At 34.9% G+C, this 24,011-nt stretch overlaps 2 protein-coding genes across 4 annotated transcripts; one reads left to right on the top strand and one right to left on the bottom strand.

Annotated features, from left to right (window-relative positions):
- Nucleotides 1–1,652: 1,652 nt before the first annotated feature.
- Nucleotides 1,653–5,778, bottom strand: LOC108150032 (ras-related protein Rab-40C). 2 transcript variants are annotated; one of them, XM_017277993.2, is made up of 5 exons: nucleotides 5,546–5,778; nucleotides 4,318–4,454; nucleotides 4,042–4,265; nucleotides 3,343–3,565; nucleotides 1,653–2,452 (listed from the first exon to the last, which is right to left on the bottom strand). In XM_017277993.2, the coding sequence occupies exons 2-5, from the start codon at nucleotides 4,448–4,450 to the stop codon at nucleotides 2,235–2,237; spliced, it is 798 nt and encodes a 265-aa protein (XP_017133482.1). In that variant the 5' UTR covers nucleotides 4,451–4,454; nucleotides 5,546–5,778; the 3' UTR covers nucleotides 1,653–2,234. The 2 variants fall into 2 exon arrangements, with proteins under 2 accessions (XP_017133482.1, XP_017133484.1); XM_017277995.2 differs by having other exon boundaries at nucleotides 4,042–4,235; nucleotides 5,546–5,777.
- Nucleotides 5,779–6,445: 667 nt separating this feature from the next.
- Nucleotides 6,446–21,917, top strand: LOC108149999 (serine/threonine-protein kinase phg2). 2 transcript variants are annotated; one of them, XM_017277936.2, is made up of 6 exons: nucleotides 6,446–7,425; nucleotides 8,454–8,708; nucleotides 19,730–19,939; nucleotides 20,014–20,096; nucleotides 20,854–20,969; nucleotides 21,051–21,917. In XM_017277936.2, exons 1-6 carry the CDS (start codon nucleotides 6,824–6,826, stop codon nucleotides 21,282–21,284), a joined length of 1,500 nt encoding a protein of 499 aa, XP_017133425.1. In that variant the 5' UTR covers nucleotides 6,446–6,823; the 3' UTR covers nucleotides 21,285–21,917. The 2 variants fall into 2 exon arrangements, with proteins under 2 accessions (XP_017133425.1, XP_017133426.1); XM_017277937.2 differs by lacking the exons at nucleotides 6,446–7,425; nucleotides 8,454–8,708 and adding an exon at nucleotides 15,513–15,739 and having other exon boundaries at nucleotides 21,051–21,913.
- The last annotated feature ends 2,094 nt before the right edge of the window (nucleotides 21,918–24,011 follow it).

Genomic DNA, 24,011 nt, shown 5'->3' with positions numbered 1-24,011 from the left:
ATCTGTGTCTATATTTAGAATCGCCATTTAACTAGAAATACATCATAAAATATATTTGAATTTTATAAATTAGGTATCTTTATTCAATACATTAAAAGGAAATGTTCTCTTAAATTTCTCAACAAAATATAAACAAGAGTTGTTTTTCGAATAAAGAAAACACCCAATAACGTTCCAATTTTAACTTTGAAAATGTTGTTCACATAGTTATAACTTATTATGACATTTCAATATTGATAAAAAAAATTGTTAGTAAAATAAATATGACCCATCTAAATAAAACGTACCAATTTGGCAAAACCATAAAACAGAAACACTAAAAAAAAAGCCACAATAAAAAAGTGAATCGAAATGTATGTAAATTTGTGCAATAATTTCTCTATCATTTCGCATTAAAGCCTCAGCTGTTCCAATCGAAATTTTGAAAATACGTTAAAAGTATAACCATTCCACTGCCCCCAAGAGCCCCGCCCCCTTTCGATTGGCCAACCCGGGAATTGTGTAAAGCAAAACGCCAAATAACCGAAACCGTGGAAGAAATAGATGTCGAAAAAGAAGCCGCAAAATGTTGTAGCTTAAAGGGCGAACCAAAGGAAAGGCAATTTGAATCATTTAAATAATGTTACAATATCAAATTGGGTTTGCAGCGGACCGATTAATCACATCCGACAGGGGACAACCCCGACCAGATGTGGAAAACGAAACAAATCGATTGGGGGCCAAAAGAGTCCAGCTGACGAAGTTTCAAATACTGTGGAAATAAATTTTATATTTTCCGAAATAGTAAAAGTTTCAAGAATTTATCCAAAAAATATATACATATATAACTGAAGACCGAACTAAACTAAACTAACTTATTTATCAAGTTCTTCATAGATTAGAATGTTATAGAGCTCATATTCTTTACGGAAAAATGTGTCCAATAGAAATTACATCCTTTAAAGAAATCACATATTATATAGGATTATTAAGATTAATTTAGTCATGAAACCATTGTAACTAATATTTCTATATTAGTTAGTGCGAGTATATCCGCACTCATAATTTCTACAGTATATATATATTTTAATAATTTAATTTGTGGTTGAAACGAACAGATATTGATTGGTTTTGTTTGCAACTGGTTAAGAGGAATCTTTTAATTACGAAATCTTTTCTTATTTTAGTTAAACCAATATTTAAGTTTTACCAATATAAAGGAATATCTAGGGTATATTTAAAGTAATAATTTACCCTAAGATAAGAGAATATATTTTTCATTTTTTATCTGTTATACCTTTAAATCAATTACAACAAATTCAAAATGCTTTTGCGTTAGATAAGATCTAACTAATTTTAGTCCTTAAATCTTTTAAATGATTAAAATCACTTAAGAAACCAATTCTTAAAGTGGCGATTTTTATATAAGTTATAGTAAACATTTAGCTAACAATTTATGTAAGCCAATCAATCAAACTCTGTTTAAATCATTAAATGCCATTAGAGTAGAAATTCCCTGCCGTATTGCATAATTTTATAGAAACTTAATTCGAAAAACGAAGCAAACTTTCACCTATTTAAATTACCTCAATTTTAAAACGTAAATGGAAAGAGACAGGGTCATCCAGACAGGAATCAGAAAGGGATGGAACATAAATGAAGACACAGTTTTCTAGTTTTTCATTATGAATTATCTTTATCAATTCGCCTTTGTGTGTGCTTCTCTTGCTGAATTATCCTCAATTACAATACATCTCTAAGAATATTTTAAGCCAATGTTAAACAAACAAAAAAAATTTTAATTTTTATCCATATAAAAATCGATTTTCAATTGCTGTTTTTTTATCTTTTTCTTTTTGTTATGATGATGTGTTTGATGCTTTAAATATTAGAATTATACAAACATAATAATATTAACAACATTAGAGTAATGCAAAAGAGAGAAGTGGGGGGACAAGGAATTTGGGGGGGTGGGGGTAAGGTGTGTGTTAAGAATTAAATAAATTTAAGCTTTACTGTGTAAAAAGTAAACATTGTTGGCCACAAATATCAATGTCAATGAAACAAATAAAATAAAATAACCAAAGGGGTGGGGCTTCAATGTGGGTGAGTTTGGTTTTTGATGTGTGATTTGTGGTGTGTGTTTGTGTGTGTGTGTGTTAGCCTAGAGTACATAAGTAGAGCTCAATTAAAGTTAATGTCGGTTGGGGGGCGTGGCGACGTAGGCGGCTTGGCGGCGGCCTACAAGGCAACGATCACGCGATCGCACAGCTATTCCGGCTGCCGCTCGTCGGCGTCTTGCAGCGGTTCTTGCTCTTGGAGCTCTGGGTCAGCGAGTTGAAGCACTGCGAGGTGGTCAGCGCGTATGACTTGAGCGTCGACTTCACCGACGGCGGCAGCGGCAGCGAGTCGATCGCGTACACGCTCGTCCTCCGTACGATCGTTCTGCAGCACAGCTCCTGCAGGGACAGCACTGCAAAAAGATTCCATTTGGGTTAATTAATACATTCTACAGATGTATGTTTCTAGAGGAAAATAGTGCGATTTACGTTTTCTAATACAGTTTAACTTCTAAGAAACAATTTAAATTTAATGGTACTAATGTGTTTTCAAAATCTCTATACCTGTTGCCATGTGGAATCGACTTATATTTAAACTAAAACCTTTTAAGATACCTTAGACCAAATTAAAATGCAAATGAATAACATTTTTGTACATATTTTAAACAAACAATACAGACAATGTATGGCCAGCCACTCCCTAAATTAAAAAAAAACAGTATTATTTGTATATACTCCAAAAAATATACAAAATCTTAAGTGACTATTGTCTTATTGGTTTTTTTTGTAGCTTTTAACTTCATCCACAGCACAATTAATAAAAATTCCGCATAATATATCGCTTAAAATTGGCATCCGACTGCCAAAATAAGATAAATGATTGAATTGACATAATGAACTTAATCAAAACTGACCTAAAAGCGTCATCTTTTGCAATTTAACTAAAAATAGTTTAATTGTCTTGTCGAATTTAATAGAAATCAACCAAACCTAAGCCAATTAACCAATGAAGCCTTGGGCGATAGCAAATATGAGTTTGCCAAATTTGTAAACGTTTATGAAAATTATATGAAGAGGTTGGTTTCATAGCAATTTACAAGGAATTTATATATATCATTTTACGAACACACATGTTTCTCAAAAAGCAATTAATAATTCTGAAGTATTTTGTTCAATCCAACTAATACAATCGCTTTCCAATTAATAGCTGATATGTATATTATTAAAAACCTATTAACGCTATCCACTCCAATAGCACTTTTTCCCCTCCAGTCAAAGTTTTATATATATATTAGATAATTACCCTTATTGCTGCGCCAAATGTGCTCCATGCCATTGCGGTGCAACGCCATGCGCGCCAGTTCGCAGAAGGACTCGCGGATGTTGAAGTCGCAGAGAGGCGATATCTCGAAGCAGGACATGTTGTTGCGGCTGGCGTAGGTCTCGGCCTGTTTGGCCGCCACCTGTCGCTTGAAGGCCAAATGCAGGCGATTTCCCACCAGCACCTTCGGGATGCCGGGAGCATGCTGAAAACGCAAAATAAATAATAATGTATTAAAATGTTTTTCAAGCTTTTAAGGAAAATAACCATATTAGACAAAATATAAACCATGTTCAAGAATTCAAAGCAATAATTTATATTTATGCTTACAAAATTAGTAAAAACCAATAGAACTCAAGAACTCAATTATATCTTTCGGGGTCTTGGGATCCCTCGTAACCATATTGTTGATGCAAATGGTAAGGATTTTTCGTAACCATATAATTTAGGCTTATAGTAAGCATAAGAATAGGTAATTTATGTAACAATACATTCTTGATAAGATAATGTTCTTTAAAACGTTAGTAACTTAAAGTATAGATCGGCCATGGGTTGTTACTTTAATAAATTAATACAAAACAAAGACTTCTTTATGTCTAAAGTCTAAGTGCTTTGGCAATGCTTTGGTGAGCCTGTTTATGTCAGTAAATGCAGATCTCCTTCCATTAAATCTTAACTGACCTCGTCGACCTCCTTGAGCCAGCGATCGATGCCGTCGAAGCTCCACTTGTTGGTGATGTCGTAGACGAGGATGATGCCCTGGGCGCCGCGCGAATAGGAGCGGATGATTGTGCAGAAACGCCCTTGGCCAGAGGTGTCCCACAACTGCAGCTTCACCCGTTTGCCCTCCAGCAGGATGGTGGTTGTCTTGTAGGCTACCGTTTGGAGGATATGGGAGGTGCAGTCTATTAGGTTGGAGTGCAGTGGTTGTCATTCGCCGGATGTGCCAGTACTCACCGTTCCCGCTGCAAAAAGGACTCTCTGTGGAGGGATCCTCCAGGTTCGAGAGGATCTCGTGCTTGCCCACATCGCTGTCGCCCACCAGCAGAACCTTCAGCAAATAGTCGTAGTCCTTGGTCATGGTTCCCATGTGGCTGCAATTAAGGTAAGGTTTTTCGGTTGTTAAATGGTTTTATTGAGGAATATTTAAGAAATCTATTAGCATAAGACCCGGGAAGTATTATTGCTTAATGGATCCTCTTATTTATGCTATTCAGATCTACAAATTCGTGGTATTTGGTATTGAACGATGAGAAGGGGTAAGTGGATCAAAAACCAACCGATTGCCTTAAAAATCTCTATAAATTCAAAATTCTGATGGGTTTCTAACTAGATATACAGATATATTTTCAAACCAAGAACTAATAAGTGCTAGCTAAGAATTGTATAGTTGTATATTATGTGTAGAACTTAAGTAATTCGGCACCACTGATAACTGCTTCGAAAAACCGACTTGTTAACATCTTTTTCTGTGGGACCGCAAATAAAAACGAGAAACCTCAAAAAGTGTTGTCATAAATTGACACTTTTTTCTTTTTTACGTAATTCAAACTGCAATTAGTCGTGGGCTAGGGTTTTATGGACAAAGTGGTTGTGGTTCTTAAACTTTTTTCTTTGCATTTTTACTAACCGGGCTAACCGGTATGCAGAGTCAAACCCTCGAACCGGCAATATTTGTTCGTTCTATTTTCTGTTAACCCAGTAATCCATTAATGTGAGACATGCAGCCGAAAATTATAAACATTTCACTTATTTTCATACTTTTGCACTTGTTATTATGTCGCGCACTGTAAAAGGATTTTCGATATGGCACACACACACTCACAAACACTAGCAAGAAATTGGGTGTGTTTTTGTTTTGCAAAAATTGATTTGCCATTTAATTGCAGACTATTTATTGCTGTTTATGAAACCATTAAAGCGTCTAATTGTTGCATTTTATGCACTTTATATATACCAAAAAGAAAAACAAAAGAAAATAAAGAAAAACATTTGCGCATTTGTGTTTGCATTAGTGTTAGTGCTGTCTTATTTTGGTTGTTGTTGTTGTTGTTGCTGCAAAGTGCAGTGGAATGTTTGCGATTTTCAATGGCCGCAAATAAAAAACAGTAACTTATGTACATTGCATCGGCGTGCAGTGTTTACTCTGTACTATTACTAGCCAATTATTTTGGATTTAGCTTACCATTTAGAATGCACGCAATTTCATTTTCGTATTTGTAATAGAGATGAGCAATTCTCCTCGCCCAGGTGACTTCTTTGCGGCTTGTTTTTCGCCCCTGTTTTACTCAAATCGAATCCCGACTATAGCTTCCATTTATCTCGATTAGTTGTTGATTATTTGTGGCTTTTGTGCTGCGAAAATTAAGACGAAAAATTGCAAATTTGCTCATCTCTATAGAGATGGTCCAACTGGTGTGTAGCTTATATCGATAGGCTATCGATAGGGAGTTAGGTCACGCAGATAAAAGTATCGATTTATTGCTAAGGCCATAAAATACTAATATTCAAATAATGTTATTGTTATTGGCAAAAGTCCTAATAAAGCATATCAAGTTTCGTCTTATTTTTTTTATCAAATTCTTAAGAAGCAAATGTTAAAATGTCAATCCTCGCTGAATTTGTCATAAAATTGGCAATCGAAAAAAATGGATTCGCAGTTTTTACATATAAATGTAAAATGTACAATTTAATGTTGTTTCAAAACTGATGTGGTGCTGCACCAAACTGACTGTTTTTTATCATCCCCCGCAATAAATTCTTTGAAAGTAGTAGCTAGAAAATATTTATAAAATTATTTTTTATTTAATTACATAAGAAAACTTCGTCATTAGCTACGCTGCCTAGGTGTGAAAATATTTATGTTTTTGTTTCTCTTGTTTCTCAACACTGCCCTCAACCCGAACAATGTATTGTCATAAGCCCATAATTATTATTAACTATTATTGTTATTTTACATCATGCGATAGATTACCCATTTATATGTCCCACAAAAAACTATCGCCGCCAACTATCGCGCGCTGCGCGTTATCGGGCAATCGCAATGACCCGTCGACCTATCGGCCGGGTGTCATCGCCAGCAAAGAACAGAAATTGTAGCGCAGCGCTGCCAAATATACACACACGATTGTTCCGATTATTCTCATCCGATCCGCAAAAACAAGAGCAACAGAGCGCGCGCCATCGGATTTATTAAATGCACTTCTATATTTATTTATAAACGCGAGTTTTGAGGCGCCAATTGCGGGGAAAATAAAGTGCAGGTCACCGACGCCTCTGCCGCCGCCGCTGCCTCTGTCGCAGTCGACGTCGATGCCTTTTTGGTTGCTGTTTACGGTGCTGCTTTAAAACAAAGTGTTTAATATTCGCCACTGTGTCTGTGTGCTTCTGTTTTTTTTTTTGTATTGTGGTGTGTGCAAAATTCCGATTTAATTAAGTGTGTTAAGGTGTGTTTGTAGCACCTATGCTGGCCCTGGCCCCGCCCACGCCGCCCCCTCGAAATGCCCCGTTAGCCGCGAAATCGAAATCGAATCGTTTTTCTGCAACCGCAATGCTGTCAAATGGCTCTGCCGGCATCGCTGCCGACGTCGCTGCCGCTGGCGACTGCGACGAGCGAACGCTTTTGCTAAGCGAAGAGATTGTTGTTGCAACGTCGACGTCCTCTGCTGGCGTCGCTGCAACTGCGCCGCCGACGTCGCTGCCGCTGGTGCACACAACAGCAACAACAACGCAACAGACCAACAACAACAATGTGAACAACAACAATAATGCTTCCCTTGTGGTCAGTGCTAAAAACATGGCTAATAATAAAAATAACAGCAAATGCAAAAACAACGAGGCCAGCAGCAGCTGCAGCAGCAGTAGCAACAACAACAATGCAGCGGAAGCGGCGGCAGCGGCTGCAGCAGCAACAACAACCGCAGCAGCAGAGGATATAGAAACGATAACAACAACAACAGCTGATGAGGACGAAATGTCCAGCGATCTGAGCGATAAATTCCCACGCCCCCAAAAGAAACCCGGCAAACTAAGCAAATTGGGCACCAAAAGCGTCGGCCTCAAACGGTTCGTTATTTATTATTTATTTGTTTAAATTCTTATTATTAATTTACTCTTAAATTTTCATCCTCATACCTATTATAACTATGTATTTTATTTTACTCCTTATTTTCGTTTCTTATATATTTTAGTTTTGTACCCTTAATATTGCTTTTCTACTAGTTATTATTAGTATTTATTTTTGTACGCCCAACTTCCCATTCTTATATCTATATATTATGCAAAGAAATCACATTACAAATCACACAGGTTTTTTAATTATTTTATTTAAAGATTATAAAATACTTTAACTCCATATGAATGGCTGGGCTCAGAATCAAAGTGTATTAAGGGGTATACATACATATATATGTTCTTTTCTATGCCTATTTATTAATCTTTTAACATCATGTTAAAATCACATGCACATATCAAAATTCGCTAAAAATATTCAAACTTTTATAAACACCCTATACAGAGAAAAATATTAGGTGCAAAAACAGGGTACGATAAAGATTAGAAAATCTCTTGCATTTCTTGATAATCATTTTAACGCAACTTGATCGATGAGCTACTAAGTATCTTGAAGGGTATCGAAAGGATTACTTTTCGATTATTTATCCAAAGGAAAAATCCATAAATCATGTAATTAAAAAAAATAAATCGATAATCTCGACCTCACTTTTTTGGAAAGAAATATTATATTTCTTAGTACAGCTATTAAAATCGTTGATAAAGTTATGTAGTGACGCAAAATTTATTTTAAAATATTATGCTATAAAATTTATAAGCCTCTTATAATTATTATCACAATATTTTTCTGAGAATAATAATAGCCCTATTATATTTTCCTCAGTGATTTGAGTTGGTGAATCTTAATTCAATCATAATATCTCAAGTTAGTTATTTTTTTAAATTGCATGTATATACATTTATATATACACTATAAGTCTTTAAGATATTATATATAGTAGAGTCTTTATTTACTACGCTTTAAGTTAAGGTATCATTCTTCGAGTGCACCCATTTGACCTTTAACCTTCTGATTTCCGCAGCGTCTCTTTTGGATCCTCGAAGGGTTCGATGGTGGAGACGCTGGTCTTCGAGACGCCGACGCCGTTGTCGGAGCACGTGGAGTCCACCTTTGGGTTCGCTGCGGCTGGGGACTCTGCCGCGGATACCGCCGCTGCCGCCGCTGGTCAGCCGCAGCTGGCGTCGACGCTGCCGTCGCATCTGCCCTCTGTCGGCGGCTACAGTGGAGACTATGCCAAGGGAAACATGGACGACAGCGGCATTGAGGTGCAGGAAGAGTGAGTAACTAATTTTATGTACTATAACTAATGCATTAAAAACAATTAAAGTGGTATTTCGCATAGAATTAATGTCATGACCACTATTTATTCTTAAGATCACCTTTTTTGCTAACAAATAAGGTAAATTTTTCTGGTATTGTTTTGGATAGCAGTGCTCATAAGAATTCCAATTTTTTGCACATCTCATGTAGTTTTTTGTCAGTGTAACAAGTTGATTACATTCGGTGGGCATGCAGGGCTTTTATGGTAGTACGATTGTGTGTGGCTCAAAAAGGGGCCTACTTTTACCTCATTAAATAATCCGTCTAATGACTTTTTGGCAGCTTTCACTTTTGTTTCGCTTTTTAGATCCGTAGTTAGCCCGGTTTTTTTTTTTCATCCAATCCATTCATAACAGTGCTGTTTAGCTGATCTGTTTTTCTAAGCCTCAGAGCAAATTCAGCTGTGGAAAAGCATTTTCATCAACCCAAATAGCAAACGATGAACTTTGTGCTCATCACCCAACCCTAAAAGTAAAACCCCGTCGTAATCCCCGCGTTTTTTACCCACAACCTCCCCCAAAGGCAGGAAGCTTGAGACACACAAATTTTTGAATCGATAATAACCGCTCACCGTCAGCAGTTTGGTTTAAAAACTTTGTAAGCTTTAACCTACGTACAGTGGCCACTCTACTGACGAATTTTTTTTTGCAAATCGAGAGACATACTTTTAATTAAATCGCTAAGAAGTAGAAGGAAACAATGCCAAATAATAGCGGAAATAATTAAACAGACATCGTAGCTCTGTTTCTTATTGCGTGATAAGATCATTAACTTTATTTTGGTGCCCCAAACACATTTAAAATTGTTGTGGATATCTTCGTAAAAACAATTACGATTGAGCTTAATGAATTTGATAAATTTAATTGCATAAGCTTAACAAGTAGAAATGAGATCTGTATAGAATACGCTTGTATTATTAAATAAATAAACATATTTTAAACTTAATAAATAAATGAATAAAATTAAAATATTTATATTATGGCTTTTCAAAATAGTGACCTTAATTTGTTTTTTTTTATTCTTCAAAAAATATTGTTGCATTTTTTAGCTTACAAAATAAACTTTACAATATTAATTTTTAGAAAACATTTAAAATTTTTATTTTTTGAATTTAGAAGGAATTATAAGTAGACAACTAATGTCCGGCCAATTATAAACCCGCCAAAAAGGATTCAAATTGGAGAACTGCCACTGTATTTTTGTTTACCCTCTCGTCCTTTCCATTCTTTTTTCTTCTCTTTTGCTCAGCCCCCTCTCTTACTTGTTATCAGTCCAATTGGAAGATGGGTTTGTTTGTTTGGGTTTTCCTCCGTCTGCTTTTCGCATTTCCCACCACCGAGGGAACTCCGATTGGAGTTTTTAATGCGCCGGCGCTGCAGTTGTTCTAACTGGAATACCGTTAAACATCGTCATCGTTTTTATTACATAATGACCATATGCGTGTCGCCAGTTTGTGTGTGTGTGTGTGCATTTTAAAGCAATATATATAAGTGGGTCAACTTCATTCGGTGGTTGTTGACCCACATCTTTTTCGGCTGCATTTTGTGTATCTGTATCTGAACGCGTATCTAATGGATGTGCCGCACCCACGAAATTCGAATCAAGCGCTTAAACTTTGTTCTAGTTGGCATCACGCCGATAAAACAGAGCACACCAAACAAGCTTTACAATCGACTACCATCGTAGAGCTGCAACTAAAGCGATAACTTTCGATTATCCCTATCACTTGATCACTAGAGCATTACAAATATTTAAGAGCGTACGATCTAATTCTTTTAAGCTAACCAACATTTTAAATGCTGTTGAAATTTTGACTTAAAAGTTTTCGGTTTATTTGCTGTCAAAACTAAAATAACAAAACATTTTAAATTTCATTATTACTTAAAAATAAATTCTAACTAAGCAAATTGCTTTTCTGAAGAATCCAGAATCATAATGAACTTAGCTTAGTATTGAACGCTTATAAGAAATTATTATACCTGAAAAATGAATAACATTTACAAAGATAGTTTCACTTCATTTTATTACATTTTTAATTTTTACCCGAAATATTTGCTAATAATATTATTTTTTTCCATCTTTAATAAATAGCCTTTGGTCAAAGCAGCTGACAAGACATATTTAGAAGGTGATTTTTTCTTCGTGATGGCTGTCAAACGGGCATCAAATCAAATTTGCTGACAATTCGTTTTACTCCGTGTCTCGCTTTTCGTCTAGGTGGCATATTCCATTTTCGGAGAGATTAGACTTAACACATGTTATGACCTTTTTGTTGCCCAGTCTCTCCACATGCGTGTTTCTTTTTTATTGTATGTGGGGAGCATTAATTTGCCGGTTGAAGCGTGATGTCATCAGCTGATGATGTTTGAGCTCGCCACTTGCTGTAGAACTTTCTTTCTTTACAGTTAGACAGAGTCTCAAAGAAAAGAAAGAACAAGGGAAAAGAACGCAAAAAGAAAAGAAAAACCCGCAATCGGGGGTCTGTTGAATCTTCTAATCGATTATCCAAATACACGAGGAAAATATATCTCAAAAGTTGTGCTGGATTTTCATCTTTTCTTTAACGTTACTTATATAAAATTTTTTTTTTGAAATAGGAATTTTGTATGGACTTTCAATATGCTAAAAATTATTTCAAAAAGGTAAAATTAGAAACATTTTTAGAAATCCAATAAAATATCAGTCTTAGACAGAAAAAAACTAATTTAAATATTTATATTTCAATGATTTGGTTACAGTTGTTTTGTAAATATAGTGTGACCATTTAACGTGCAAAATGTAGATACTTGAAAAGAAATTGTCTAAATCGAATGTAAAAACTTTTTTTTTTTTACCTTTTTCTCTCTGTAGAACCAAGAAAAGGAGGCTGATTGAACAGCTGACCTCGACATGATTCCATTTCATTTTTTTCTTCTTTTATTTATTTGTTTTTTTTTTTTTGACTACAGAAATTTGATCGACCGGTGGGCCTTGGTTATATCTATAGCTATTGTGAAAGTACATCTCGAACTGTCCGCCTGTCACACAGTCAATTGATTTTCCGGTACCCACGGCACACTTGACATGCATACAGCGAACTCATCATCATCATCGTCTCAGTCATAATCATAATCTCATAGTCATAGTCATAATTATGATTATGGGCAGACGGGACAGCCATTGTCACATTGTTGTAATGCCAACAACGGTAATTGTGCCGCTGGCCAGCAGTGCGTGTGTAATTGTTGCTGCCGCTTCTGTGCAGCGGAACAGTGGAAATTATTATTAACTTTTAGGCTAAACAAAAAAAGGCCAGAACAAAAGAGATTCGATTATGAGGCCACAAGGTAAAACAGTGAACACATTTTCCCAGACAAAGACTTATGAATAGTATGGCATGGATCGGAAAAATCAGAACACTGATTTATTTCGACTATTAACAGCATTTGCATTGCATATAGGGGCTGCATTTTTAAATAGTACTATTATCATAATATTGCTCTCCAAACAAAATGTTTTAATTTTTTAAATTAGTAAACATTTTGTCAATCAGAAGTTTTACTTAAGATTTATAAACCATTGTCCTTTTACTTTGAGAATTAGGAACTTAAGGAACTTCGAATGGAAAATATGTATTTGTATTCAAAATAATTATTGTTTTTTGTCAGAATCTAATCACAGCAAATTTTCCTAAACATTTACTTAGCTCTAAAACTTGAGAAAATGTGTTTTGGGTTATCAATTCAATTTAAATTAAAATATCATTATGACTTATCATTTTTATAGTAATTAGAACAACTATGCAAATGATATTAAAAATCAAAAATAAATATAAAATAATTATTTACATTCTTAATGATAATTAACCTTTAAATTCAATTCAAACAACTTCTACATCAAATTTCAGTAAAGCTACTAGAAAGTGCCCCAATATATTTTATATATTTAAGTATGCCATTCTGAATACTGTCAATTTTATTGGGAACTGTGCCAATTGTGTATTATTTGTTTGCAATTGTAACGGAAATGGGAAAAGTGAAAAATGTGAACTTATATTACTGTGTTAATATAAACTATAATGCTTTCAACGGGTTCCCATTGGCAACAACCAGAAATCGCCGCCATTTCTTTATTTTTGTTACCGACGTCACCATCCATCTTCAAAACTAATCGTTATCAATTGTCAGTATACTTATCACCGCCCAGCAATACCAAAATATTCTTGAATGCCCAAAAATATTTTGTGTGCAAATCAAGCAGCAATTTAATCGAGAGTAGTAAATTCTATATTTAGCCACAGTAATTCTATCATATTCAAATTGGACAGCGTTTCTGTGTTTCCCACTGTGCAGTAGCCCTATTACCTATTTAAGTCTGCCCACACAATGGAGGTCGAAAAAATATTACAATTGATCTATATTACATGTTTTTAAGACCCAAAACAAAAATAATCAAACAATCTCTATAACTCATGGTATTCCTTTTAGAAATACTATTTGGATACTTAAATCACTTGAAGAACTTAAATATCATTAATTGCTTTTTAATTAAAATATCATTTCTTTGTCCTAGTCTTTTTTATAGTTTGATTTGTATTTAAATCCCAAACTATATATGTGACCACCATTGTGTAAATCAGCCTACATTATTTGAATGCTAAATATCAAACTGTGAGATATTTCTGCGGCACATTATACACAGAGAAAAATGCAGCTATTATATTTTCAAATCATTTTAATTTGTTAAGTCCCACCAGTAACCAAATTAATGAATTCAAATATGATCAGAAGCTATAAAAAAATCATCATACAACATACAGTTTTTTTATGTGTACACAATTGTATAAATATTTTGAAAAATGTGAAGTATTTCAATTTCGAATTTCACACTACATCTGTTGAAATTGTGCATATATGTTTTTCGTAGTGTGCTATTCGGCTGACCACAGGTGTGAGTGTGTTTGTGGTTTGTGTGCCATGTTTTTTCTCGGTTATTTTTCTGCTCTTATTTTTCCATTTTTTTTTTTTTTTTTTTTTTTTTTTTTTTTTGACAGCAATATATTGGGACCCCGATTTGCAGCATCTCTATGTGGCTGTGGCAACCCTGCTTTAATCAACCCCCCACTTTCCCGCCGTTCTTTATCCCCTCTCCCTTTCCATCGCTATTTCCAGCAGCTTCCCCGTTTTTACCTTTACGTGTGTGTGGTTACGTGTTTATGTTTTTCCGTGTTTCCCTTATGCTCTCTCCTAGCTTTTTTTGTTATTATTTTATTTTCGGACCGTTGCTTGTGTATAACAAGTGAGAGAGAGGGAGAGTCGGAGAGAGCTATTACTTTGGTGAGTGCGCAAAAAAGTGATGTCATGTTTGTTGGCTTTGGCAAAGTTGCCAGATGTGGCGCATTTGCGTTTACGTTTTGTTTGTTTTCCCGTTTTTCCCATTACAAATCTCGCATTTGCTTATTGCGCATTTATCTGCGACTTTACAACAAAAGATGCCAGCAAATACGTAAATCAGGAAATCACACTCGCCAGAAGGGCACTTTTCCCAACTTAACATTTCTTTATTTTTAATTTTACGAGACACACTTTTGGTTTTCAGTTTTTCTGTAGAATAATAAATATAAATTCAAAATTGGATTATAATGGTATATATTAGTATAGCTTCTCCTAAACTTTATGTGTTTCCAAATACACGCATATGTTCATTTCATTAATAACTAGTTTTTAAATTTTAATTTAATATTTTGCAAATATTTTCAAAGTATGTTTAACATTAAATTATGTTTTTCTTTTCTAATATCTAAAAAATCAACCAGCTTAACTTTCTTATTTAATTTAATTTAAAATTATATGCAAAAATAAATGGTTTAAAAAAAAATTATAATTATCCAAATTGATTCGGTAATAAAAAATATGTCGCGTTGTTGGCTAGTGTAACTTATGGTTTGCCTGCAGCAGCTGCCAAAAATCGCGATACAAAAGCACAAATCGCCGGCTGCGCTGTTTGTTTTCATTTGTTTGCCCGAAATGTGAAATTTTGTAGCCAGGAAATGCGCAAAATGAAAAATTTGGAAATGTTTTTGTTTCGCTTTAAATAGATCGCAATAAATCCACGACAAAAGATACATAGACGTGTGTGTCTGGAGCCCATTAAAAAGCTCATTAAAGAGAATGTTAATTGTTCTTTGTGTCTTCTGTTGTAGAGTGAAACATTTGCGGCGTGTTTCAGATATCTCAAGAGATTTATTTGGAATACTTTGTGTTCTAAACAAGAAATGAGTACAGGTTTTTTCTAGTGGCCGCAAAATGTTGTCTACTTTTCTGCAGCAAAATGATACATTTTGTAGTTCATTTTTGTTTGACAAAAAATCTCAAATTTTAAGTTTAATTATGATTGTAATGTGTTTAACTTAGAAATGTTAATTTAGTTGATTTTTGTTTAAGTTAAAAGATATTAATAAATTAGGGGAAACAAAATTAGCATACTAGCCTTGTATAACATTAGGAAATGAAAAATATTAATATGCAGCTTGGATTAGAATTTGAGGGCAATTTCAATTTGGTTTCAAAGAAATTCAAGTCTTCTTATTTCATAACTTTAATTCAAAAAGCGCGCCATGACACATTGAGTTAGGTGGCAGCTCTGGCAAAAGTTTGCGAGAGAGCCCTCTCTCTCTTTCTCGCTCTCCCGCTCCTGCAAACATTCGTGCGTGTGAACGCCTGCGTGTGTATGTGTGTGTTGTATCTTTTACTTTTTAGCAGCGTGAAACTCAAACAGTCAGTTTCAGTTGAGTTTTTCAGTTTAGGCAGCAACAACGCAAAAGTCCGAGAGCCTCCAAAAAGAGCGCCCATCTCACACTCAAAAAGCACAAAACCCCAATACGAAACGAAAGGAAATTACGCGCTCATCAATCGTTGCTGCTGCTCCTTCCCGCTCTTCGTGTGTTGTATACTTTTGCAAAAAGGATCTGAAGAGAGCAAGTGCAAAACGCGCGTAGTATTTTTTAAAGTGCGTTTAAAACATGAAACAAATGTATTAAGTTAAAAAAAGTGCAAAAGGCCAAAAAAGAGAGGGAACAACTACAGTTAACTGCGTGAGAGCAAGAGAGCGGAAAAAGAGAGCCAAAAAGCAAGTGCAAGTGGTTGAAACAACAAAAAAAAACACAAAAAACATTTGAATTAAATAGCAAAATGGCAAAAACAATGTGAAAGTAATTCCTGCTATTTGGTTCACAAACACTCAAGTATTTAAACATTAGTAGTACACTTGTAATTGTTGTTGTAGTTGCGCGCAGTGAGTTCATCGCAAAAAATAATACACACACATACGAGCAGAGATAGAGAGAGATGGAGAAAAAAGACAACGCCCCCTCTCCCTCACACGTACACTTGAATAAAAGTCTTAAAATTAAATAAAAATTCGGACAGTTAAAAATATTGAAATTAAAATGATATTAATATTTATTGATTCTCTGCTGAAAAAAAGGGGATGTACTAAATAAACAGCTACCCAATAAATTTCCTTATATTTTGTAATTCACAAAATAATTTTAATAAAAAAAAAATATATAAAAAAATTCGTTTAAATAAAAATGTCGATTTAACATTTTCTAATAAGAAATTTAAATACTGGTTAAAAATGAAAAGACCTATTCTATTATTCCTCGGATATTAACCATAAAAACTTTTCTTTGTGTGTATCCCACTGAACGCAATTAAAATAAATGTGCGCTGGTGTGTGTGCGTGTTAAAATAGCACCTTGTTTGTACATAAATTAGCCTTAGTCGCTGTTATTTATACTATATAGCAATATGCATTATACAATATATGCACATCGGTTGCGCCAGTGTACACCTATATATTGAAATTATAACAACAAATCAACGCCGCACTGCAGTTGCCCTCTCTTTTCCCCTCTTTCTCATCTTCCTACTCTCTGTTTTCGCTTTTCAAGTGCAAAAACGAATTTTCCGCTATTCGTTTGTGTGTGTGTGTTTTTTTGTGTTTGCGGGTGGGGTCGCATAATTTGTTAAATTAATTTTCACTCTCCCTCTCGCACTTTATCCCCCTCCCCCTATAGTTTTTCTTCTTCTTGGCCCGTGACGTAGTCCCTCGCGTGTGTGCCCCAAAAACAAAAGCAAAAAACCAAAACTAATTGAAAAGCCGCTGCGCAGCCGGCGTCGCAGTCGAGAAGCAGTGTTGCCATCAACTCGTTTCAAAGACAAAAAAAAGAATAAGCTAAAATTAAGCTTTTTAAAGATGCTAAATCATAAACATAAACATATGATTAAAGTGCATTTTTTTATGTTTTATTTAACAAGTTCCATATGTTTTGAACAAAACACAACAAAGTGCAAAGTATTTATAAAAACATAAAGCTGCCAACTGTTCTTTTCAAGAATTAATCTTAAAGAACTTAGTATTTAAACCACAAGCAAAGTATGGTTAAAACAGGATACTTATCTGTAGCCGTTTGTTTAGCGATGAAACTTTAAGTCTTTTTTGGATAAAAAACACCTGCTAATTTGTACTTTAAATATAGCTTTTTTGTAGCCATTTAAAGACCAAATCGACAGAACCACAAAAGATCGTTGGTGGCAAGCATAATTAATGCGCTCATCTTCGAGTTCGCTTTTCCCCAGCTGATGCTGCTTCTTCTGCTTCTGTTTCCCATTTACAGTTCATGTTCCCCTCCTCCTCTTCCTCTCTTCTCCTCTTCTCCATTATCCACTTCATACTCCAATCTTGTACATCAAAGTAATAGCAACAAGTTTTTCCCATATTTTTCAGTTCTTTAATTTGCTGGGGCACTTAAAGTCGCGTTTATGAGTTAGTGTTATATCTTTAAACTTTTTCTACTTGTACTTAACAAGCTTTGTTCAGGGGAAAAAAACCTTTAATAATTGTCTGGTCCAAAAGAAGCTGAGTATCATTTTTTTATTTGCCTAAAACTTGTTTTTTCGAGCTTGTAACTCGTGTTTTGTTGATGGTCTTGTTCTTGTTCCAGTTGCTACAGGTCACGCTCGATACCGAAAACTAAACAAAAGCAAGGGTATTTACTCTGTAGATTTAATAGATAGAAAGTTAACAGAGCTTAGTTATTTTTCATGAGAAAATGTTTTTTTAATATATTTTCTTTATTTTATCCCCTATTATCAGTAATCGATTTAAAAATTGTAAAGTATCTCTTATTTATGATTCAAACAAATAAAAGTTGCAAAGAGATCTCAAGTATTTTTTTTAATTAAATGGAAAATCTAATAAATAACTATTATTCTTACTAGTAGTGCAATACTTATAAAACGAAAGGCATTACTGACATTAGTTAACTCCTCAGAGCGTGCACAGTATCATTTTTTTCCATATCAATTTCGGCACATGACGTAATCTTCACATGTTCAACACCAACAAAAAGAAAAAAAAAACTACGAATAACAACAACAAGCACATTGAGTTATGAAGTGTATTTGAAATGTAAACAGATAAAAAGCTGTGTTGGGGGAGGTGGGGGACTTTATATAGTGAACGGGTTGTCTGATTCGATTGTAGGCTGTTTATTTTTTCGCTACTTCTTCTGGTTCTCAGTTTTCGACAGGTTTCTTTAATGGTTTTCCCACTGGGGTTCAAAGTTCTGGGACAATAAAAAGGCTAGAAAGATGTAGATGTTGGGAAGTGAATGTCCCATGGGCCATTGGATTGCCGAGATTGAGATCTTACAAGTTAAATCTCCCATTCCCATTTCCATTCCATGCCGCCAGTGCCAGTTCCCCTTTTGGTTCGTACAGTGCGTTTCGGCTCAGTAAATCTCCGGCTTTTCGCACAACCAACCAGCCATAAATGAAGTCATCGACATAAACCAGTTATAAAGATAAAAAAGTAAACCCGTCCAGCAATGTGTGCCATAAAACTAAATTTATATTCTGAATTGATTTGTCAAATTGCTGGTTTTAAAAAAGTACAAAATAAAAAGAAATGAATAAAATAATAAATCAAATTAAAAGTACATTGGGAAACAGTATAAGTACAGCACATAAAATATTCATTGGCTTTACTAAACAATTTGTGAATAGTTTCTTCATTTTGGAAGAATATATAGACTTTGGAAAGGACCTTCCTTTCAAAAGGCAAATTAAATATCAGTAGGGAAATAAGTGCAAATATAATTGAATTTGTAATTTATTTGAGTAAATTCACACCACCTTCTAAATTCAAACATTCCAAAATTAGTTAAGAACTATCAACAACTTACAAAATATTTATATTTCTGGATTAAACAAACTTCCAAAATGTTTTATAAATGGAAATCAGTCTGAGAATAACGCATTGTATTTCTGGAACACAAACATTCTCAAAATGGGTTTCAAAAATTTCTTCGCAAAGGGAAGCTAATCCTAAAATAACGTCAAAGATCCCCAAAACTGGAACACTTCCCCTTGTGTCGATGTGTGAAATTATTTTCGAAGCTTTCAATTTAATTTGCTTGATCCAGGGACCTTTCAAAATTATGTAAGTGTTAGAAATCAGATTTCATTTGATTTTGGTTGCTAGCAACATGGAACACAGACCGGAAGATCATTTAGAGGAGGATTTTTGGAAGAGGAACCCTATTTCGGACGCAGATAAAAACAGGATTGAATCGTAAACGAGCTTTCATTTCTATTCCATTTAAGAATTTCCATTGACCGGGCCAAATCGAGGGAAATTTAACAGCGCTGACACATTCAATCAATTGAATCAGATGTTTAGCTGAAAGCCAATTGGCAAATGACTTAATTTAATTGACATTGAGGTGGCTCCTCAGTAGATGACGCACTTGCTCAGCTATTTTAAGGTCACATGCGCCGATGCGTGATTTTGGTGCTTGTGTTCGGTTCATCCCCCGCCCCCTCGATATAAAACAAATACACACTGCACCTTATAATATAACATACATATATATGTATATATACTACATGGCAATTCTCTAATTCGATTTGTGTTTGCTCTGCTCGTTTCCAGATCGGAGCGCTCGATAGTGCGCGTTTCCATTTACCAAAGCAGCCAGCCGCAGCAGATCTGTCCACCGGCGGATTACCTGCTGGACGCCCTAGACGGAGGCTATAACTACAACTGCAACCTCGACTACACGACGATGGCCACGACGGCGGCGGGGATCCAGCAGCAGCAGCAGGTGATTGGCCTGGGAGCGGCCTATGATCGACAGCAGAGGTGGGTACTGGTGTGCGCTATATACATATGTATGTTTTGTAAATCGTGACCAATTCATCTGCATTATCCTGCAGCACCGACTCCGGCTGGGATAATCCCTTTCGTCCAGGCGGCGACCTGTCCAGAGAGGCTGATGAAATTGTCAACATGATCAGAGGTGAGTTTGAGATCGATACATCGAATCTACAGCTTCCGTGCAGTGGGTGGGTATTTTTAAGAAGCAGTTCTATGGCACATTCTGAAAAAATGGTCATTTTTGAATTTTGCATAAAAAGTCTATGAGTCTTAGATCTAATTTAAATGGGAAACATATATATATATATTGTGGGCTTAATTTAAACATGTACTATTAAAAACGCAATTTTTCTGCTGACCATGAGTGTCAAATAATCCCTATATGCTGGAATTTTTTCGTCATAAAAAACAAAATAAAGTTAAAAATCTTTGTCCAAAAATATCACGTTACGTTCGGAAGATAAGTGATGCTTAGGAAAAAATTGTGCTGAACAAAAAACCAAAAGGATCATAAAAAACATACTAACTTTAGCAAGTAAATATATATATAAAGCATATTTAATAAGAGAAATGAACTAATTTCAAAGTTATTAGTTGGTTAATAATTGTCGATAATACTATCGAAATACAATTGCGTAGATTTCGTTATATTACCCAACCTTTATCAGAAATAGATTTTTGTAATAGTAAGTGAAAGGCTTTAGGTGATTATAAATAATTTTTTTTTTATTTGACAAGATCAAGTTTAAGTGATATAACTTTTTTTGTTGATTGAGTAATATGCTGTGTTTACACAGCTGTTTCACCTGTTATTATAAGCCGATGTTCTGGCCATGGTATACATGGTATTTCTACCGACTTCAACCGATTATAACCGAGTATCTTTTCTTTTCAAATAGGCGGCAAGCCCATCACACCCACAGAGGAGCGTACAATTGGCAACGGAAGCGCCCAGCATGCGGACGACAATTGCAACGGCGGAGCGGCGATTGGCGAGAGTGTAACCAAATCAAATGTGAGTATCGATCACTGGGTCGGGTCTTTCTATATATAGAGGATGCACCGTCTAATTAAATGTCTTGTGTCTTAAAAACAGATCTCGCAGAATCTAGCAACAGCACAAAATGGTACAAATTCCCATGCCTCTGCCTCTGCCGACGCTGGCGCCGGAAAAGCAGCGACGGCGACCGAGCTGAGCGGCGGCGGAAACAACGGGGTCACCTCGCTGGGACAGGTGTCCAAACAGGTGGTTCCGGGACCGACGTCCGCTAGTCATGTGGTCATCGACGAGAAGAAGAACAAGAAGAAGGGCTGCTGCGTCCTGCAATAATTGGATATTCTGTGTTCTGTTCGCGGGGAAATCGATAATCGACGGGGGACAAACAAATCGGAGGGGGGCGCGGGCATTTTCCGGCTAGCCGTGTTTTTTGATGTTAATGTTTTTTTTTTTTTTTTGGGGAAAATGGAAAGGAGCCGAGCTGTTGATATTTTTCATGCCGCATAAATCGCTTTGCTTCTAGCTTTGCAATACGAGACGACAACAACAACAAGAACAAGAACAACAAACCAGATAAAAACACACAAGGATAAACTAGAAAAACGTAAACAAAAACCAAGCTCTCTGACCAACAGCAGCAGATAAGTAAGAAAACATAAAGAGGAGAATAGCAGCAGCAGCAGCAGCAGCCACAGTGAGAGCCAAAATTTAAGCACCCCCAGCAGCTGTTGCTTCAGCTTCAAAGAAGAAAAACCGTCAAAATCCAAAACATGAATTGTAAATCTAAAGTATACACACTTATATATATTTATATATATTTGTTAGTCTGGAGCCGATGCTAACTGCAATTCAACCTTATTATATATACAGACAATTTTTTTTTCTTTTTCTGTAATGTGACTCGACCTGCATATATGTTATATTAAAACATATATGTGAATTTAATTTTTTTTTTTGTAATTGTAAAATTTAGTGCGGCTTATTAAAAATTGAAGAGGATGTAGGGACGTTCAAAATTAAAAACAAAAAGAACAACAAAAAAATGAAATAAATAAAAACGAAAAACGTTTTGCTTGCATGCAAATAATGGATACAAAATCGAAAAAAAAAGAAAGCAAAAAAAATTTAACATAAAGAATAATGTATTTATTTTTATTTATATGACGATGACGAAAGCAGATGAAAGTAAATTAAATGTTAAACCTTAAAACAAATATACACACATACACTTACATATACAAAACACACACACACACACATACGCATATATACTATACGATATATGAGATGAAATGTATGACGCAATAAAGCAAACGAAATGAACCGGAAACAGTAGAGAAAAGTAATTAAAGAAATCCCAAAATTTTCTAAGGCTAAAAAAGTGAACAATTATTTTTTATCATTATATACATGAGACAGAAAATTTAAAAAAAAAGCCGGGTGCGCTGATTTTTGGGGCCCACTGTAGCGGTTGATCAAAGACGAGCGGTGCTGAAAAAAGCGGGTGAAAATGGTAGAAAGAGGGCTTAGTTCTTTGAGTAGAAAGAAAATGGCTTTGAAGAAACCGAAATCCCAAGACAGAAGCTTAGAAATGAGGCCAGAGAAAGTATATAAATAAAAAAAAATGGAAGAACCACCGTTTTTCAGCTTAGTTAAGCACAATACAACCCCCTATGCAACACCACCCACACACCACCCATTCTCCAACCCCCTTCACTCAGTATTTTTCTCAGTTGAAAACAAATCAAAAGCAGAGAAATAGAGGCAAACAAATATATGCAAAAATAATGTGCAGGTAAATCGAGCAAAGCGAGGTACAAGAATGTTTACACAGAGAGAAAAAGCAGCAACCAAATAGCAAAGAACGTAAAGAGAACACCGAAATGGACCGCCACACCCACAAATGACACACTCACACACTCTCAAACACACAACAACACCCACACTCACACACCTAACAGCCTAAGCATCAATGTGCTGCATTTGATAAACGTAATGAAAAAAATAAATTAAATATATATATACACAGATATATGAAATAGCAATATTGTTTCAACTGAAAATAAGCAAATCAACAAAAGGGAAATTCCAAATCCGAAAATAGAAACAAAAAAAAAAAACAAATCAGCAAACTAAATCAATTTGTCGAAAAGAAGGAGGATAAAAACAGCAGAGCCAGTACAGCAATAAAATCAATATTTAATATTGTAAATTTCCGATTCCAAAAAGAAAGCAAAACCTATAAAAAAAAACCAACAAAATGTTAAGTTATTGTATAAAAAAATCCTAAATAAAAAATGAAAGCAAAAATAAAACGAAATATATATTATTTTAGCATAACTTTTGGGGCTGCAAAGGCAAAGCCCACTTTTAGGCTTTATTATTATTAATAATTCAAATGTATATGTGTAAGAAATATTCGCGTGGGATCCAGGGAATGAAAGAGATAGCATGGCTATTGATTGATGAATGCTTTTAGTTCATTCGATCGACGGATAATTGATTGCAATTGTTTAAGGCAAACAAATCGCTTAATGCTTCCGCATCGTCCAAATTAAGTATTCCAATCGATGAACAGCAGAACGAGGAACTGCCGCAGAACCTTTCACCTCATCGGCTCCGATCCATTCAATTAGGCAAAACAAATCTGTAGAAATCGAAATCGTTGCTAGTTAATTAATCCCATGACGCAACTGCATAATAAAATTACCAATGTGCGATTTTGGGCGTATTGAAATTGTGGATGCTCTTTTGTTTGTTATTGGCGCGAGTGAAGCTTGGTCAATTTGGGCATTTGTGTTAAATTTCTCTTTGTTTTATATCCATTATTTGAAATATTGACTAAATTTAAATTGGCAAACACTTTATATACTCATTACAAAACATATAAATGGAAACTATTTTTCCTCTTCTTAAGTAAACATAATATTATTATTAATATTTGTATTATTTCAACTTATAAGAATAATCTTTTTACCAAAGAATATTTTATTTATAAAAATCAGTAAATTTAATTGTTTTGGACAATAGATATTATTCATTAAATTATCAATTTAATAA

The sequence above is a fragment of the Drosophila elegans genome, unplaced genomic scaffold, assembly GCF_018152505.1.
Source record: "Drosophila elegans isolate 14027-0461.03 unplaced genomic scaffold, ASM1815250v1 contig_149, whole genome shotgun sequence".
Classification (NCBI taxonomy): Eukaryota; Metazoa; Arthropoda; class Insecta; order Diptera; family Drosophilidae; genus Drosophila; species Drosophila elegans.
This window is presented reverse-complemented; position numbering and strand designations above follow the sequence as displayed.

Bases quoted from the DNA above. Each gene is read 5' to 3' on its own strand.
- LOC108149999 (XM_017277936.2), top strand. From the start codon at position 6,824: ATGCTGGCCCTGGCCCCGCCCACGCCGCCCCCTCGAAATGCCCCGTTA. The intron at 8,709-19,729 runs GTGAGTAACTAA...GCTCGTTTCCAG, and splicing joins GGCATTGAGGTGCAGGAAGA to ATCGGAGCGCTCGATAGTGC. The intron at 20,097-20,853 runs GTGAGTTTGAGA...CTTTTCAAATAG, and splicing joins AATTGTCAACATGATCAGAG to GCGGCAAGCCCATCACACCC.
- LOC108150032 (XM_017277993.2), bottom strand. From the start codon at position 4,450: ATGGGAACCATGACCAAGGACTACGACTATTTGCTGAAGGTTCTGCTG. The intron at 3,566-4,041 runs GTCAGTTAAGAT...TTGCGTTTTCAG, and splicing joins GGCTCAAGGAGGTCGACGAG to CATGCTCCCGGCATCCCGAA. The intron at 2,453-3,342 runs GTAATTATCTAA...ATCTTTTTGCAG, and splicing joins CATTTGGCGCAGCAATAAGG to TGCTGTCCCTGCAGGAGCTG.